Genomic DNA, 18,098 nt, shown 5'->3' on the forward strand with positions numbered 1-18,098 from the left:
TCGATGGTTATTATTTTGTTTCTTTAATTAAACTGGTTAACCATTATCCCTGGTGTGTTTGGACAACTGCACTGTCGGTGAGGCTGCACAAGTTTAGGTGTTGATTTAGGAGTGTCTCATCATGAAGCACTTTTGTATTTATACAGCATGAATATACAACAGCACTCTGCTGACACTCAATTCTTCATCTCAAAGCTTCTTTAGGTCATTACTACGTACCACTAAAACGCATCTTCACACTATTTTAACATACAGGGGCAGTAATAAAATAATAGAAATACAGTGTGTAGATTGTGTTTTTGTCTGCACTTGCATCTTTGATCCCTTTATTTGGTCTGGACTGACAGTCAGAACAGATGCACATGGACCAAACAAAGCTTATGCAATGTCTTAAATTTGACCTTAGCTTGGCCAGGTAGCACCCACACTGGGTTAAGGGTTTGAGCAAATGGAGAATGCAACACACACACATGCAACTAGGCAAGGCAAGGCAAGGCAAGGCAAGGCAAGTTTATTTGTATAGCACATTTCAACAGCAAGGCAATTCAAAGTGCTTTACATAAAACATAAAAGCAACATGGGGCAACATAAAAAGACAGACACTTAAAAAGGGTTACATAGAAAATAAAAACAAGAGAAAAAGTTACAGTGCAGTTAAGAAATTAGTCATTATTCGATTTAATAAAAGGCAGCGGGAAACAGAAATGTCTTCAGCCTTGATTTAAAAGAACGGAGAGTTGCAGCAGACCTGCAGTTTTCTGGGAGTTTCTTCCAGATATGACACTGCTTCTGGATGGTTTGCAACGTAGCAGAAGATCAGAAATGTACATTTGCCCTAAACCATAGAGTGCTTTATAAACCAACAGTAGTATTTTGAAATCAATTCTTTGACAGACAGGAAGCCAGTGTAAAGACCTCAGAACTGGAATGATGTGATCCACTTTCTTGGTCTTAGTGAGGACGCGAGCAGCAGCAACTAGGTCCACTAACCTGAGTGATGCTGATATTCACTTGTTGCAAATAGCCTAAGCAACTCTTTCACCTCGAACTGCACGTACTGCCATCCCATACTGCAAAAGCTCATTTGGGGGTAAGAACACATTTGTGATCGCCTTTAGTGCTGTGGGAAACGAATACAGTTTGACAGTCAATATAGAGACATCTGGTGGCCATAATTGTGTATTGCATTGCAGAGAAGGACCTCATGATAAAGCAGTGAGTCAAAATAAAAGTTAATTCACTGCAGTGTTTACGCACGTGGCCCAGTAACTTCATTAATCATTTCAATCTTTCTTCACGGTGACAGGATTCAGTCCGGATCGAACTGATCCAGTAAAAACATTTGCAACATAGAAGCCGTCCTCAGGATGAGTCCAGCCGCTTCAGAGCTGTCGGGTCTTTTTTTTTTAATAAGTAAAAGTCCAAATTAAAATTAGATATAGGCTATGAACATTAAATATTTTCTGTGCTGTCAAGTTTATTATTAAAGGGAATTTTAAGTGTTGGGTCTTGAATTCAAATTAGTAGTGGCATTATTGTGTTTCTTAAATGGTTTTGCTAACAGATCATTTCTACTAGAAAAACTAATTAGATCACCAGCCTTTAATTAAAAAAATAGGCTTGCAAACATTATTTCAGTGTCAAAAAACTTCTGTCTATTTTTTATTTAATTATTGGCAGTGGTGAGATGAAGACCTGTGTCCGTGTACTGTGACTTCCTTGAGGCCACGACTGTGCTCTGACTTTTCTTTGGTAATAAAACTTTTGACGCAGTATATATACAAGACCAGTGTAAGAAATGTGAATATTTTTGGTCTTCATCATTTCTATCATTATATAAACAAATATGTTGCTTATAGTGTCAAGTCAGTTTCATTTCATGAGGCCTTTAAATGCATATAATAATTTAAAAACACACTTTGTACAGTCTGCTCCACTTTTATTTCAACAGTTCACAAATACAATCCACACACTTGCTGACAACACTTTATAACTACAGTCTTGCTTTTCATCAAGTAAGTTGAGTTGAGAACAGAATAATGAGGCTGATACTTAATTGATCCTCTTAACGGAGTTCTGTTCTCTCTATCCTCCCTGCAATAGAGAGGTCAAAGGTCAGGGACATGTTGGGGGGGCTTAAACCGGAGAGTATAAGGATCCACGTGAAGAGTTTTTGGAGAGAAGCAGCAGTTGTGATTAAAGTGGAGGATGAGGAGGAATACAGTGAAGAGGGAGAAGCAAATGAGGATTCATTGCTGCTGTTCAAGGTGAAGACAGTGGAAATGGTCACATCCACTTGACTTAGCTCTGGATATAGTTTCCTGGAGGAGGAAGGGATAATATATAAATTAATTTGCCTTCAAACTAGGCTTGAGGATTTCTAAAATACATTAAAAAGTTATTTAGTTTGTTAAAATCCATTTAAAAAAAATTGCAGATGTGTGACTTACCTCAGCTTCTTCATTGTGTTCTATGAGCTCTTTGGGGGACATGCCATGCAGGTTACACAGGTTGGACTTCACCGTGATTGGCACCTGACCCAGGGACTGTCTGATGACGCCTTTAGGAACACCACTGATCCACCAGCTGATGTTTGCCTGAGATGATACAAAGCGAAACCAAATGAAGGACTGAAAATGTATTATCATGTCTCTCACATGAAGTTGCACATCCATTGGCCATTCTTTTTAGACTTTTTTTGCACTTGATTGATTGGTTGTGGTCGTCAGTTTACATGAGCAACATTAAAAGTCAGGTCATCAGTAAATTCAAAATTTGGACGTTTGGGAAAAATAAAGCAACCTGGTGCTAGTCATTGAATATTGTAAACATGTAACCCTTTATACATACTGATGAAGTTGGGGCTGCAGCTTGTGTAGGTGGACTGTAGGTGGGAGGTGGAGCTGTATCTGGTTGTCATCTGTTTGCTTCATATGTCTGGCAGGAAATGCAGGTGGAGGCTGATGCTACAGTTTACTGCTGGTGGCTGAAGGAGGGTAAAAGAACTGCTGTATGCCAGAAACTGCAGGTGGAGGCTAGGGGTTGATGGTTACTGCCATAGGTTGCAGGCAGTGACTGGAGGAGCAGATGGTTACTGTGGGCTGGAGGAAGAGGTTGGATCTGGAAGAAGCTATAAGTGGCAGAGGTTTCAGGTGGAGTGAGGCGCTTCAGCTGTTTGCAGGTGGACGCGGTGGATGCAGGTTGCTGGCAGAGCCTGTAGGTGGAGGTTCAGGCTACATATGCCTGCCAGAGTGAGCACATGTGGCTATAGGTTGTTGTTATAAGCTGAAGGCAGGAGCAGTAGGAAGCTGGATGTGGAGGTTGAGCTGCATCTCTTTGGCATAATCTGCATGTGGAAGCAGAGATTGCAGGCTGCTTGCAGAGACTGTAGGTGGAGTTAGCAGTGAAGGTTGCTGAATGAGACTGTAGGTGGAGGTTCAAGTTCTGGTGGTCTGCCAGAAACTGCAGGTGGAGGTCGGTGCTGCAGGATGCTGGCAAAAGTCATAGGTGGAGGTCTGGGAATGGCTGTCTGCAAGAATCTGCAGGTGGAGGCGGGAGAAGATGGTTGCTGGTGGAGGTATGAGGTGGGGGTCACTTAGCTGTCTGCAAGAATCTGCAGGTGGAGGAAGCTGCAGGTTGCTGGAGAAGACTGTAGGTAGAGCTTCGGGCTGTAGATGTCTTCACAAATGTGCAGGTGGAGGTAGCAGTGCAGGTTGTTGGCAGAGGATGGAGACGGACGTTTGCACTTCAGAATCTTCAGGCGGATGAGGCAGTGTAGGTTGCTGGCAGAAGCTGCAGGCAGGAGATGGAAGAATCGGTTGCAGCTATCTGCAAAAATCTGCAGGTGGAGGTGGTTGCTGCAGGTTGCTGGAAGAGGCTATAGGTGGAGCTTTGGATTGCAGATGTCCGACAGAATCCAGAGGCAGAGGAGGAGGAGGTGCAGGTTGCTGGCAGAGGCTGTTGGTGTAGGTTCAGGCCCCAGCTGTCTGCCAGAATCTGCAGGTGGAGGAAGCTGCAGGATGCTGACAGAGGCTGTAGATGAAGGTTGAGGCCTCAGTTGTCTGCCAGAATCTGTAGGTGGAGGAGGAGGTGCCAGTTGCTGGCAGAGGTTGCAGGCAGGAGACGGAAGCGCCTGTAGGTGGAGAAATTGGTTGCAGCACTCTGCAAGAATTTGCAGGTGGAAGCAGTTGCTGCAGGTTGCTGGAAGAGAATGTAAGTAGAGGACGGAATCCACAGTTGGAGGAGGAGGTGCAGGATGCTGGAGGAAGCTGTACGTGGAGGTTCACGTTTCAAGTGGAGGATGAGGCCTCAGCTGTCTGCCTAAATCTGCAGGTGGAGGGAGCTGCAGGATGTTGGCGGAGGCTGTAGGTGGAGGTTGAGGCTTAGGCTGTCTAAGAGAATCTGCAGGTGGAGGCCACGGCTGCAGGTTGCTGGCAGAGGCTGTAGATGGAGGGGGTGTAGGTTGGTGGCAGAAGAAGAATGATGCCTCAGCTGTCTGCCAGAATCTGCAGGTGGAGGAAGCTGCAGAATGTTGGCAGAGGCTGTAGGAGCAGGTTTGGGCTACAGCTGTCTGCCAGAATCTGGAGGTGGAGGAAGCTGCAGGATGCTGGCAGAGGCTGTAGGTGGAGATTGTGGTTGAGGCCTCAGCTATCTATGAAAATCTGCAGGTGGAGGTTGAGGCCTCAGATGTCTGCTACAATCTGCAGGTGGAGGTCGCGGCTGCAGGCTGCTGGTAGAGGCTGTGGGTGGAGGGGATGCAGGTTGCTGACAGAAGGAGGATGAGGCTACAGCTGTCTGCCAGAATCTGCAGGTGGAGGAAGTTGCAGGATGCTGGCAGAGACTGGAGGTGGAAGTTCAGGTCTCAACCTCCACCTCCAGCCTCTGCCAGTAACCTGCAACTTCCTCCACCTGCAGATTTCTGGCAGAGGCTGGAGGTGGAGGTGGAGAAAACTGCAGGTTGCTGGTAGAGGCTGAAGGTGGAGGTTTGGGCTGCAGCTGTCTGCCAGAATCTGCAGGTGGAGGAAGCTGCAGGTTAATGACAGAGGTTGCAGGCAGATGGCAGAGGAAGGCGGAGGAATTGGTTGCAGCTGTCTGCCAGAATCTGCAGGTAGAGGAAGATGCAGGTTGCTGGCAGAAGCTGTAGATGAAGGTTGAGGCCTCAGTTGTCTGCCAGAATCTGTAGATGGAGGAGGAGGTGCCGGTTGCTGGCAGAGGTTGCAGGCAGGAGATGGAAGCGCCTGTAGGTGGAGAAATTGGTTGCAGCACTCTGCAAGAATTTGCAAGTGGAAGCGGTTGCTGCAGGTTGCTGGAAGAGAATGTAAGTGGAGGACGGAATACACAGTTGGAGGAGGAGGTGCAGGATGCTGGAGGAAGCTGTACGTGGAGGTTCACGTTTCAAGTGGAGGTTGAGGCCTCAGCTATCTACGAGAATCTGCAGGTGGAGGCTGCGGCTGCAGGCTGCTGGCAGAGGCTGTGGGTGGAGGGGGTGCAGGTTGCTGACAGAAGGAGGATGAGACTTCAGCTGTCTGCCAGAATCTGCAGGTGGAGGAAGCTGCAGGATGCTGGCAAAGGCTGGAGGTGGAAGTTCAGGTCTCAACCTCCACCTCCAGCCTCTGCCAGTAACCTGCAACTTCCTCCACCTGCAGATTTCTGGCAGAAGCTGGAGGTGGAGGTGGAGGAAGCTGCAGGTTGCTGGTAGAGGCAGAAGGTGGAGGTTTAGGCTGCAGCTTTCTGCCAGAATCTGCAGGTGGAGAAAACTGCAGGTTGCTGGTAGAGGCTGAAGAGGGAGATTTGGGCTGCAGCTGTCTGCCAGAATCTGCAGGTGGAGGAAGCTGCAAGTTAATGACAGAGGTTGCAGGCAGATGGCAGAGGAAGGCTGAGGAATTGGTTGCAGCTGTCTGCCAGAATCTGCAGGTGGAGGAAGATGCAGGTTGCTGCAGGATGTTGGCGGAGGCTGTAGGTGGAGGTTGAGGCTTAGGCTGTCTAAGAGAATCTGCAGGTGGAGGCCACGGCTGCAGGTTGCAGGCAGAGGCTGTAGATGGAGGGGGTGCAGGTTGGTGGCAGATGAAGGATGATGCCTCAGCTGTCTGCCAGAATCTGCAGGTGGAGGAAGCTGCAGAATGTTGGCAGAGTCTGTAGGAGGAGGTTTGGGCTGCAGCCGTCTGCCAGAATCTGGAGGTGGAGGAAGCTGCAGGATGCTGGCAGAGGCTGTAGGTGGAGATTGAGGTTGAGGCCTCAGCTATCTACGAAAATCTGCAGGTGGAGGTTGAGGCCTCAGATGTCTGCTAGAATCTGCAGGTGGAGGTGGGGGCTGCAGGCTGCTGGCAGAGGCTGTAGATGGAAGGGGTGCATGTTGCTGGTTGATGGAGGTTGAGGCCTCAGCTATCTACGAAAATCTGTAGGTGGAGGTCGAGGCCTCAGATGTATGCCAGAATCTGCAGGTGGAGGAAGCTGCAGGATGTTGACGAGGGCTGTAGGTGGAGGTTGAGGCCTCAGCTATCTGCCAGAATCTGCAGGTGGAGTAAGCTGCAGGATGTTGGTAGAGACTGGAGGTGGAGGTTGAGGCCTCAGCTGTCTGCCAGAATCTGCAGGTGGAGGAAGCTGCAGGATGCTGGCAGAGGCTGGAGGTGGAAGTTCAGGTCTCAACCTCCACCTCCAGCCTTTGCCAGTAACCTGCAACTTCCTCCACCTGCAGATTTCTGGCAGAGGCTGGAGGTGGAGGTGGAGGTGGAGAAAACTGCAGGTTGCTGGTAGAGGCTGAAGATGGAGGTTTGGGCTGCAGCTGTCTGCCAGAATCTGCAGGTGGAGGAAGCTGCAGGTTAATGACAGAGGTTGCAGGCAGATGGCAGAGGAAGGCGAGGAATTGGTTGCAGCTGTCTGCCAGAATCTGCAGGTGGAGGTAGCTGCAGGATGCTGACAGAGGCTGTAGATGAAGGTTGAGGCCTCAGTTATCTGCCAGAATCTGTAGATGGAGGAGGAGGTGCCGGTTGCTGGCAGAGGTTGCAGGCAGGAGATGGAAGTGCCTGTAGGTGGAGAAATTGGTTGCAGCACTCTGCAAGAATCTGCAGGTGGAGGAAGTTGCAGAATGCTGGTAGAGGCTGAAGGTGGACGTTGAGGCTTCAGCTGTCTGCCAGAATCTGCAGGTGGAGGAAGCTGCAGGATGCTGACAGAGGCTGTAGATGAAGGTTGAGGCCTCAGTTGTCTGCCAGAATCTGTAGGTGGAGGAGGAGGTGCCAGTTGCTGGCAGAGGTTGCAGGCAGGAGATGGAAGCGCCTGTAGGTGGAGAAATTGGTTGCAGCACTCTGCAAGAATTTGCAGGTGGAAGCAGTTGCTGCAGGTTGCTGGAAGAGAATGTAAGTGGAGGATGGAATCCACAGTTGGAGGAGGAGGTGCAGGATGCTGGAGGAAACTGTACGTGGAGGTTCACGTTTCAATTGGAGGATGAGGCCTCAGCTGTCTGCCTGAATCTGCAGGTGGAGGGAGCTGCAGGATGTTGGCGGAGGCTGTAGGTGGAGGTTGAGGCTTCAGCTGTCTAAGAGAATCTGCAGGTGGAGGCCACGGCTGCAGGTTGCTGGCAGAGGCTGGAGGTGGAGATTGAGGTTGAGATTGAGGCCTCAGATGTCTGCTAGAATCTGCAGGTGGAGGTGGAGGTGGAGGTGGCAGCTGCAGGCTGCTGGCAGAGGCTGTAGATGGAGGGGGTGCAGGCTGATGGCAGATGAAGGATGATTCCTCAGCTGTCTGCCAGAATCTGCAGGTGGAGGAAGCTGCAGAATGTTGGCAGAGGCTGTAGGAGGAGGTTCAGGTCTCAACCTCCACCTCCAGCCTCTGTCAGTATCCTGCAGCTTCCTCCACCTGCAGATTTCTGGCAGAGGCTGGAGGTGGAGATTGAGGTTGAGGCCTCAGCTATATACAAAAATCTGCAGGTGGAGGTCGAGGCCTCAGATGTCTGCTAGAATCTGCAGGTGGAGGTGGAGGTGGAGGTGGCGGCTGCAGGCTGCTGGCAGAGGCTGTAGATGGAGGGGGTGCATGTTGCTGGTCGATGGAGGTTGAGGCCTCAGCTATCTACGAAAATCTGTAGGTGGAGGTTTGGGCTGCAGCTGTCTGCCAGAAACTGCAGGTGGAGGAAGCCGCAGAATGTGGGCAGAGGCTGCAGATGGAGGTTTGGGTTGCAGCTTTCTGCCAGAATCTGCAGGTGGAGGAAGATACAGGTTACTGGCAGAAGCTGAAGGTGGAGGTTTAAGCTGCAGTTGTCTGCCAGAATCTGCAGGTGGAGGAAGCTGCTGAATTCTGGCAGAGGCTGAAGGCGGAGGTTTGGGCTGCAGCTGTCAACCAGAAACTGCAGGTGGAGGAGGAGGTGCAGGTTTTTGGCAGAGGTTGCAGGTAGATGGTGGAGGAAGGTGGAGGAATTGGTTGCAGTTCTCTGCAAGAATCTGCAGGTGGAGGAAACTGCAGAATACGGGCAGAGGCTGTATAGGTGGAGGTTTGGACTGCACATTTCTGACTGAATCCACAGGTGGAGGAGGAGGTGTAGTTCGTTGGCAGAGGCTGTATAGGTGGAGGTTGAGGCTTCAGCTGTCGGCCAGAATCTGCAGGTGGAGGAAGCTGCAGGTTGCTGGCAGAGACTGAAGGCGGAGTTTTGGACTGCACATTTCTGACTGAATCTGCAGGTGGAGGAGGAGGTGCAGTTCGTTGGCAGAGGCTGTATAGGTGGAGGTTGAGGCTTCAGCTGCCGGCCAGAATCTGCAGGTGGAGGAAGCTGCAGGTTGCTGGCAGAGACTGAAGGCGGAGTTTTGGACTGCACATTTCTGTCTGAATCCACAGGTGGAGGAGGAGGTGCAGTTCGTTGGCAGAGGCTGTATAGGTGGAGGTTGAAGCTTCAGCTGTCGGCCAGAATCTGCAGGTGGAGGAAGCTGCAGTTTGCTGGCAGAGGCTGCAGATGGAGGTTTGAGATGTCTGCCAGTTCGAGGTCGCAGTGAATATTACTGTTAGAGGATGAATGTGGAGGATTGTGCTGCATCTGTCTACAGGTGGAGGCAGCAATATAGGTTGCTGGAAGAGGATGGAGGTGGACACTTGGTCTTCGGCTGTTTGAAGAAATCTACAGGCGGAGTTAGCAGCACGTCTGCTTGCAGAAGCTGGAGTTTGAGACTTTGGCAAGAATCTGAAGGTGGAGGCTGCGGCTGCAGGTTGCTGGCAGAGGCTGTAGGTGGGGCATGTGGTTGCAGCCGTCTGCTGTCTTTAGGTGGAGGCTAGAGCAGCAGATGGCTGATGCAGTAAGAAGGCACAGTTTAGATGTGGAGGTGGATGGAGGAGACTGTAGGTGGAGGCTGTTTGTGTCCTGCAGATGATTCAGGTGGTGGTTGAGGCCGAGGCTGGATTAAAGAGTTTACTGACAGAGGCTGCATTCAGTGACGTGGGAAAACCCAGTTCTGTTTAACCATGTGATGCTTTGAGTTGAGTGAATTATTACGATGACTTAAAACTACTATAATATTTACAGGTGTATTTGATCTTATCCAACTATTATCACGTGTTTCATTGTTTGGAGTGCAGATGCTGCCTCCATGTTAGTTGGAGGTCTTAGCTCTTTTGTTCGGTGGCTGGCCAGGACTTGGTTCTCCCAAAGTATCGACATCATAAAGGGGAGGATAGACTCCAACCCCGTATGATACGTCCACGCGCACAAGTCCGTCTTCATTGACTGATGACGTCATCGTGGGACGATCCAGTCTCTCCCACAGCTTCTGCTTGATACGTCGTCCCAGCTCCAAAGTGTACGGACGAAGCCGGCCATTCTTGTATCTACGAGGAGTGGAAGGAGCAGAAATGAAATAATAATGTCATTAAAAAGCTTCGATATTGAACGACCGAGTGATAGATTTTGAAGTGATTTGACAAATGTGGTAATGATCTGATTGAAAGCGTCGTGATTGGTGACACAAACGTACCTCAGCATATCATCTACCACTTCATGGTAGATTTTCTGGTACTCTTCCACTGAGCGGTTGTGTATTGTCAGAGGGCCATCGTGGTTTACATCAGTGGAGCTTAGCTGGCTAGTAGCGCTGGAGGGCCGGGGGCTGGGGGGCCGGGGGCTGGGGGGCACATTTGAGACCACAGGCAGGTCAGCAGGTGGGATGGTGGACAGAGGCCTCTGGACCAAACTCATCTTCCCTGGATGTTCAGCAGAAGGTTTTGGAGGACGGGGCACCGAGCTCCGCTTCCTCTTCTGGGGAAGGTTGGCGGTAGCGGCAGAGTGCTGGGGCCTCGGGGTTGAATTCAGCACCTGGGGAAGGTCAGCAGCACACGAGAGGCTGTCAGGCTCTGGCTGACTTCGTACTTATTAACAGCATACTTTTACAATCTGACAGGAGAAACATCTGCATCAGATGAACTACGGAGGACTACTTTACACCTGGCTGCAAGACGAATTTCACTTCAAGGACAATAAAAGTGAACTAGATTTATTTTCTACACAGAGCTGTTGAGCAGTGAATGAGTGAAGCGTTTGGCCTGTTCTTTAATGTTTTAATCCAGATGTCTAACCTGCTCCTTCCTGCAGCACGGACACTTGCTGCAGGCTCCAGACTTCCCTGCTCCGCCTGCCTGGCGTGCAGAGATTCTCCTCCTCCTCCAGTAGTCATGGTCTCTCAGGTGGATGGGCACATCACACTGCAACAGCACACACACACAAACACACACGCTAGAATGAGGCTCTACATGCTCCCGCCCATGGAGCTCTGTTGCTCTCTAAAATGTTTTTATTTTGAATTATTCATCTATTAACTCCGGTACCAAACACTCTCTGTGCCGTGTGTAAAGTTTTTTCTGTGCTGGAATAATATGTGGCCCCATATTTACGGCGTCTAACACAATCATTTAGCAATATGCAACATGTAAATTGAAATAAGGAAGGTCTCAAAACTAGATTTTGCCATAGGGGCCCTCTTCAAGACAGAGCCTCAAAGTCAGGTAATAAAGGGGGACCCACCTTAAGGCCCTTATCATGTCAGCTGGTATTGTGCTTTGCTGCATATTCCCAAATACATTTTCAATGAAATGACTGCAAACCAGTATTTCACCATACAGTCTAATGTATGAAAATGTAAAGTCCCATTTCTGCTGGCAATGACTACACAGTTGTACTTAATGGCTTCATATAAATTCACAATATCTCTGTGTATCCCAGCGGGGAGCTGGCTGATATCAATGGCGGATTTAAATGATTTTATTGGATATTTTAAAAGATGACACCATTGTCCATAAAACCCTGACTTTGATGATTTTATGCGCAATTCGGTCATTTATTTGCTTTATGAACAGATGAATGGAGCCGGTACAGTACTGACAGTGTGCATCATTACAGTAAACTATTGACCCCTCCTACTTTGTGTATAGCACGCGCATGCGTTGGCCTAAACAGGTGCTCCTTTCCCTACATTTTATTACTGCCCTTCAGTATAGTCTCTGGACCATGTGACCCCGGGGTGGGGCAGAGTTCACGGCAAAGCCTATTGGCCAAACATCAGTGAGCTTTGAGGCTCCTGAAGGTCTCGACGGTAAAATACATAGAAAACACCACAGACTTTAAAAGTGTTCAAATCTCACATTTTCCATGATGGAAGTCTGCTGTGTCGCTTTCGTCAGTGAGGCTTTAGTTCCTGTCGGGATGGAAGAAGTCCTCAGTCGAAGCGGTAACTTGGAAGAAATCGTCGAGTGAAACTTGTGAACACTTTTCTTGCCCGTTAGAGGTTTTGTTTGTTTTTGAATGATGGTCATATATAAATGATGCACCTGGAGACAAAACATAGCAACCATGGAATCCTCGGGCCCATTTTGTACACCTCTGTTTTTGCAGCCACATCTCACCTCTGTGATTTCAAATTCCATCCAATCAGACTGCAAAAGAGCTGAGATCAGCTGCAAATCTGACTGTGAAGAGCTGTCCAGCTGACTGCGTCCTCTGCCTCAATGTCTGCTACAAGTTTGGTTTCAGTCTTTGTCTGAACAGCTCCTTACGGGGCTGACTGTATGTATGCAGGCTTTTGCAACATGTTGACATAGAAACTACATTGCAAGCTCATTTATTACAAAGCGTTCACAGAGTATTACTGAGTTTCACTAAATCTACTGTACATCTCCGGTTTGCCAACTCTCACGCGTTTTGCTCAGTGAGCTGCTCTCACGCCACCCAAACAAATCTCACGCCAAACAAGAGGAAGCCACAAAGACACTCGCTGACGCAGATATAGTTCTGTGGGTTTTAAAGGTTATCTCCACACACGGGACAGCGCCTGAACGTCAGGCTTCTGTTCCACATCTCAGCACCGACATTAGTCCGCAAACATTACAGAGAGCGCACGTGGCTTCAATGGAGCGCGCGCAAATCTCTCCAACATCACAAAGCATATTTTATGTTGAATTTTGCTTCTTGACTTTGCTCTACACCTTATATAAAACTTGAAATGCGTGCAGCAGAGAGTAACACGTTAGAGGAATGAGTTTCCAACAATGTTTTTGCAGCAACGTCAGTGCTGATGTTCGGTTTGCTTCCCGCAGCTGTTTATATGTAGTTTTCTCTCCTCTGACTTTATGAAATACTTGTCGTCATCACAGAGCAGCAGGATCGATACGCGCATGCCCAGTTGCTGTGCGCATTTTACGCACGTGGCACAGCCAATGTCACTTCATAACGCATTTCAGTCTTTCTTCACGGCGACAGGATTCAGTCCGGATCGAACTGTAATTGTCTTTCAGGGTTTTCGCTGTAACTCACAGATTCCAGGTTGATCCAGTAAAAACATTTGCAACATAGAAGCCGTCCTCAGGATGAGTCCAGCCGCTTCAGAGCTGTCGGGACAGTTTTCTTATAAGTAAAAGTCCAAATGAAAATGAAACATATAAATATGGAATACTTTCTGTCAAGTTTATTATTACAGGGAGTTTTCAGTTTTGGTGCTTGAATTCAAAGTCTCACAAGATTTGCAGTAGTGACATTATTGAGCGCAGGAAGCGCACCATCCAGATCCACTGATGTATTTCTTCTGAAATGGTTCTGATAACAGATTAATCACCAGCCTGTGATTCCAAAACTAGGCTTACAGACATTATTTCAGTGAACCATATTAAATAATATTTAGATAAAACATATTTAAAGGAAAAAGAGATGATCTATTTTCCGCTGAGCTAAATGTCAGAATTGTATAAAATCAGGTGGATGTGTATGAAATTCGGTTTTGCCAATAAAGCAAATTTGAATTTGACAAAAATCTTTACAAAAATAAAACACAAAAGTCAAGAATGTATTATTTTTATTGATTTAATTATTGGTAGTGGTGAGATGAAGACCTGTGTCCGTGTACTGTGACTTCCTTGAGGCCACGACTGTGCTCTGACTTTTCTTAAGTAATAAAACTTTTGACGCAATATGTTTACAAGACCAGTGTAAGAATAATAATATATAAATGCATATAATAATTTAAAAACACACTTTGTACAGTGTACTCCACTTTTATTTCAACAGTTCACAAATACAATCCACACACTTGCTGACAACACTTTATAACTACAGTCTTGCTTTTCATAAAACAGAAGTAAGTTGAGTTGAGAACAGAATAATGAGGCTGATACTTTATTGATCCCCTTAACGGAGTTCTGTTCTCTCTATCCTCCCTGCAATAGAGAGGTCAAAGGTCAGGGACATGTTGGGGGGGCTTAAACCGGAGAGTATAAGGATCTACGTGAAGAGGTGCTCTCAGTTTTTGGAAAAAAAGCAGCAGTTGTGATTAAAGTGGAGGATGAGGAGGAGGAATAAGGTGAAGAGGGAGCAGACAAAGATTCAAGGTGAAGACACTGGAAATGGTCACATCCACTTGACTTAGCTCTGGATATAGTTTCCTGGAGGAGGAAGGGCTAATATAAGCATTCATTTGCCCTCAAACTAGGCTTGAGGATTTCTAAAATACATACAACAGTTATTTAGCTTGTTGAAAGCCATTCAAAAATTTAAAAAATGCGTGACTTACCTCAGCTTCTTCGTTGTGTTCTACGAGCTCTTTGGGGGACATGCCATGCAGGTTACACAGGTTGGACTTCACCGTGATTGGCACCTGACCCAGGGACTGTCTGATGACGCCTTTAGGAACACCACTGATCCACCAGCTGATGTTTGCCTGAGATGATACAAAGCGAAACCAAGTAAAGGCCTGAAAATGTATTTTTATGCCTCTCACATGCAGTTTAGGTCCTTCTCTTTTAGTTAGCACTAAGAAAACAGCCTTTGAATCATTTCTTTCAAAAGAAAGATGAGCGCAACTAACACAATGGTTTAAGCTTTGACACCAGCAGTTGTTTAGATTGATGGCAGTCAGACAGGAATCGAGTTTTGAGCATATTTGCATCGTATCACATAAATGAATAGCATCAGATCAAGATGCAGCAAAGTTTCAGTCACTGCGAGGTTGATCATATTATCCTAAGCATACCGAACTAGGTACGTTTTTAAGCTTTCTAAAGTTTGAATTATTTTGCTTTTAGGCCTACATGCTTCTGAATCACTACACTGTGGGCTGGGATTCTAATATAGATTAAATGTACTGAAATTGCACATACTGCAATGTATGGCGAAACACGTATTGGAAAGCTGATTCTTTTTATCTTCTTGTTCCTGCAAATAAACCATGACTCTAGTGAAGTCTTGTTCAGTTGTCTTTTATTATGCAGTATAGTAAGCATTTTCTCAATGTAGGGGTTAGAGAACTAAGATGGTATTTTTTAGCTTTGTCTTAGACCTTGGAATATTATACCGCAATGTTTGAAGTTTCCCTCGACTCCACCTGCTGTCGGCAGCAATATGTCATCATTATAAATCAAATCTAGTAGGATTTGATTGGATTTGATTTTTTGGTTTTGCTGTTTGCCCTCCCACCCATACTCCAAACCCAACAACCCCCCCTCCCTGATCCCTGCCCACAGAGCAGAGAGCCTCTGTTCTGGCTGACTACAGGCCATCTGCTTCACGCAGGTGTCCCCGGAACCAAAGCTGCTGTAGGCGGCAGCAGCCTCGGTCTCTGCCGAAGCAGCGGACCTGCAGCAGCCTGAAGCAGAAGCTCCTGGCCGGCTCAGCTCCGAGATTCAGAGCTGTCCAGCTTTCTCCTCTGTGGGAGGAGATCTGAACCTGAAGGCTGCCAGGACTCCTATTTATAACTTCTCGCCACATGATCGAGTGACCTCACAGATGATGTCACCTGGTGGCATCATCTGTGAGCTAAAATAATATCTGAACTGTGACATCATCAGTGAGGTCAAACCACAGGGTAATACACACCCTGTTATTTTAGCTCACAGATGATGAGAGTGACCTCACAGATGATGTAACCAGTTCATCAACTGGTGAGAACTGGTGACATCATTGAGCTAAAATAATATCTGAACTGGTGACATCATCAGCAGCAAAACCAAAAAATCAAATCCAATCAAATCCTACTAGATTTGATTTATAATGATGACATATTGCTGCCGACAGCAGGTGGAGTCGAGGGAAACTTCAAACATTGCGGTATAATATTCCAAGGTCTAAGACAAAGCTAAAAAATACCATCTTAGTTCTCTAACCCCTACATTGAGAAAATGCTTACTATACTGCATAATAAAAGACAACTGAACAAGACTTCACTAGAGTCATGGTTTATTTGCAGGAACAAGAAGATAAAAAGAATCAGCTTTCCAATACGTGCTCGCCTATACATTGCAGTATGTGCAATTTCAGTACATTTAATCTATATTAGAATCCCAGCCCACAGTGTAGTGATTCAGAAGCATGTAGGCCTAAAAGCAAAATAATTCAAACTTTAGAAAGCTTAAAAAACGTACCTAGTTCGGTATGCTTAGGATAATATGATCAACCTCGCAGTGACTGAAACTTTGCTGCATCTTGATCTGATGCTATTCATTTATGTGATACGATGCAAATATGCTCAAAACTCGATTCCTGTCTGACTGCCATCAATCTAAACAACTGCTGGTGTCAAAGCTTAAACCATTGTGTTAGTTGCGCTCATCTTTCTTTTGAAAGAAATGATTCAAAGGCTGTTTTCTTAGTGCTAACTAAAAGAGAAGGACCTAAACTGCATGTGAGAGGCATAAAAATACATTTTCAGGCCTTTACTTGGTTTCGCTTTGTATCATCTCAGGCAAACATCAGCTGGTGGATCAGTGGTGTTCCTAAAGGCGTCATCAGACAGTCCCTGGGTCAGGTGCCAATCACGGTGAAGTCCAACCTGTGTAACCTGCATGGCATGTCCCCCAAAGAGCTCGTGAGAACACAAACGAAGAAGCTGAGGTAAGTCACGCATTTTTAAATTTTTGAATGGCTTTCAACAAGCTAAATAACTGTTGTATGTATTTTAGAAATCCTCAAGCCTAGTTTGAGGGCAAATGAATGCTTATATTAGCCCTTCCTCCTCCAGGAAACTATATCCAGAGCTAAGTCAAGTGGATGTGACCATTTCCAGTGTCTTCACCTTGAATCTTTGTCTGCTCCTCTTCACCTTATTCCTCCTCCTCATCCTCCACTTTAATCACAACTGCTGCTTTTTTCCAAAAACTGAGAGCACCTCTTCACGTAGATCTTATACTCTACTCCGGTTTAAGCCCCCAACATGTCCCTGACCTTTGACCTCTCTATTGCAGGGAGGATAGAGAGAACAGAACTCCGTTAAGGGGATCAATAAAGTATCAGCCTCATTATTCTGTTCTCAACTCAACTTACTTCTGTTTTATGAAAAGCAAGACTGTAGTTATAAAGTGTTGTCAGCAAGTGTGTGGATTGTATTTGTGAACTGTTGAAATAAAAGTGGAGTACACTGTACAAAGTGTGTTTTTAAATTATTATATGCATTTATATATTATTATTCTTACACTGGTCTTGTAAACATATTGCGTCAAAAGTTTTATTACTTAAGAAAAGTCAGAGCACAGTCGTGGCCTCAAGGAAGTCACAGTACACGGACACAGGTCTTCATCTCACCACTACCAATAATTAAATCAATAAAAATAATACATTCTTGACTTTTGTGTTTTATTTTTGTAAAGATTTTTGTCAAATTCAAATTTGCTTTATTGGCAAAACCGAATTTCATACACATCCACCTGATTTTATACAATTCTGACATTTAGCTCAGCGGAAAATAGATCATCTCTTTTCCTTTAAATATGTTTTATCTAAATATTATTTAATATGGTTCACTGAAATAATGTCTGTAAGCCTAGTTTTGGAATCACAGGCTGGTGATTAATCTGTTATCAGAACCATTTCAGAAGAAATACATCAGTGGATCTGGATGGTGCGCTTCCTGCGCTCAATAATGTCACTACTGCAAATCTTGTGAGACTTTGAATTCAAGCACCAAAACTGAAAACTCCCTGTAATAATAAACTTGACAGAAAGTATTCCATATTTATATGTTTCATTTTCATTTGGACTTTTACTTATAAGAAAACTGTCCCGACAGCTCTGAAGCGGCTGGACTCATCCTGAGGACGGCTTCTATGTTGCAAATGTTTTTACTGGATCAACCTGGAATCTGTGAGTTACAGCGAAAACCCTGAAAGACAATTACAGTTCGATCCGGACTGAATCCTGTCGCCGTGAAGAAAGACTGAAATGCGTTATGAAGTGGCATTGGCTGTGCCACGTGCGTAAAATGCGCACAGCAACTGGGCATGCGCGTATCGATCCTGCTGCTCTGTGATGACGACAAGTATTTCATAAAGTCAGAGGAGAGAAAACTACATATAAACAGCTGCGGGAAGCAAACCGAACATCAGCACTGACGTTGCTGCAAAAACATTGTTGGAAACTCATTCCTCTAACGTGTTACTCTCTGCTGCACGCATTTCAAGTTTTATATAAGGTGTAGAGCAAAGTCAAGAAGCAAAATTCAACATAAAATATGCTTTGTGATGTTGGAGAGATTTGCGCGCGCTCCATTGAAGCCACGTGCGCTCTCTGTAATGTTTGCGGACTAATGTCGGTGCTGAGATGTGGAACAGAAGCCTGACGTTCAGGCGCTGTCCCGTGTGTGGAGATAACCTTTAAA

At 46.2% G+C, this 18,098-nt stretch overlaps 1 protein-coding gene and 1 long non-coding RNA gene across 3 annotated transcripts; both read right to left on the reverse strand.

Annotated features, from left to right (window-relative positions):
• Positions 1 to 1,899: 1,899 nt before the first annotated feature.
• LOC122869401 lies at positions 1,900 to 4,639 on the reverse strand. The gene is made up of 3 exons (XR_006376312.1): positions 2,851 to 4,639; positions 2,451 to 2,597; positions 1,900 to 2,321 (listed from the first exon to the last, which is right to left on the reverse strand). It is a non-coding gene; the product is annotated as an uncharacterized LOC122869401 (long non-coding RNA).
• A 4,231-nt stretch (positions 4,640 to 8,870) lies between these two features.
• Positions 8,871 to 13,481, reverse strand: LOC122869400. 2 transcript variants are annotated; one of them, XM_044182373.1, is made up of 5 exons: positions 11,869 to 13,481; positions 11,608 to 11,793; positions 10,546 to 10,671; positions 9,948 to 10,285; positions 8,871 to 9,801 (listed from the first exon to the last, which is right to left on the reverse strand). In XM_044182373.1, the coding sequence occupies exons 1-5, from the start codon at positions 11,887 to 11,889 to the stop codon at positions 9,567 to 9,569; spliced, it is 906 nt and encodes a 301-aa protein (XP_044038308.1). In that variant the 5' UTR covers positions 11,890 to 13,481; the 3' UTR covers positions 8,871 to 9,566. The 2 variants fall into 2 exon arrangements, with proteins under 2 accessions (XP_044038308.1, XP_044038307.1); XM_044182372.1 differs by having other exon boundaries at positions 11,608 to 13,475.
• Positions 13,482 to 18,098: the final 4,617 nt, after the last annotated feature.

The sequence above is a fragment of the Siniperca chuatsi genome, linkage group LG21 (genome assembly GCF_020085105.1).
Source record: "Siniperca chuatsi isolate FFG_IHB_CAS linkage group LG21, ASM2008510v1, whole genome shotgun sequence".
Lineage (NCBI taxonomy): Eukaryota > Metazoa > Chordata > Actinopteri > Centrarchiformes > Sinipercidae > Siniperca > Siniperca chuatsi.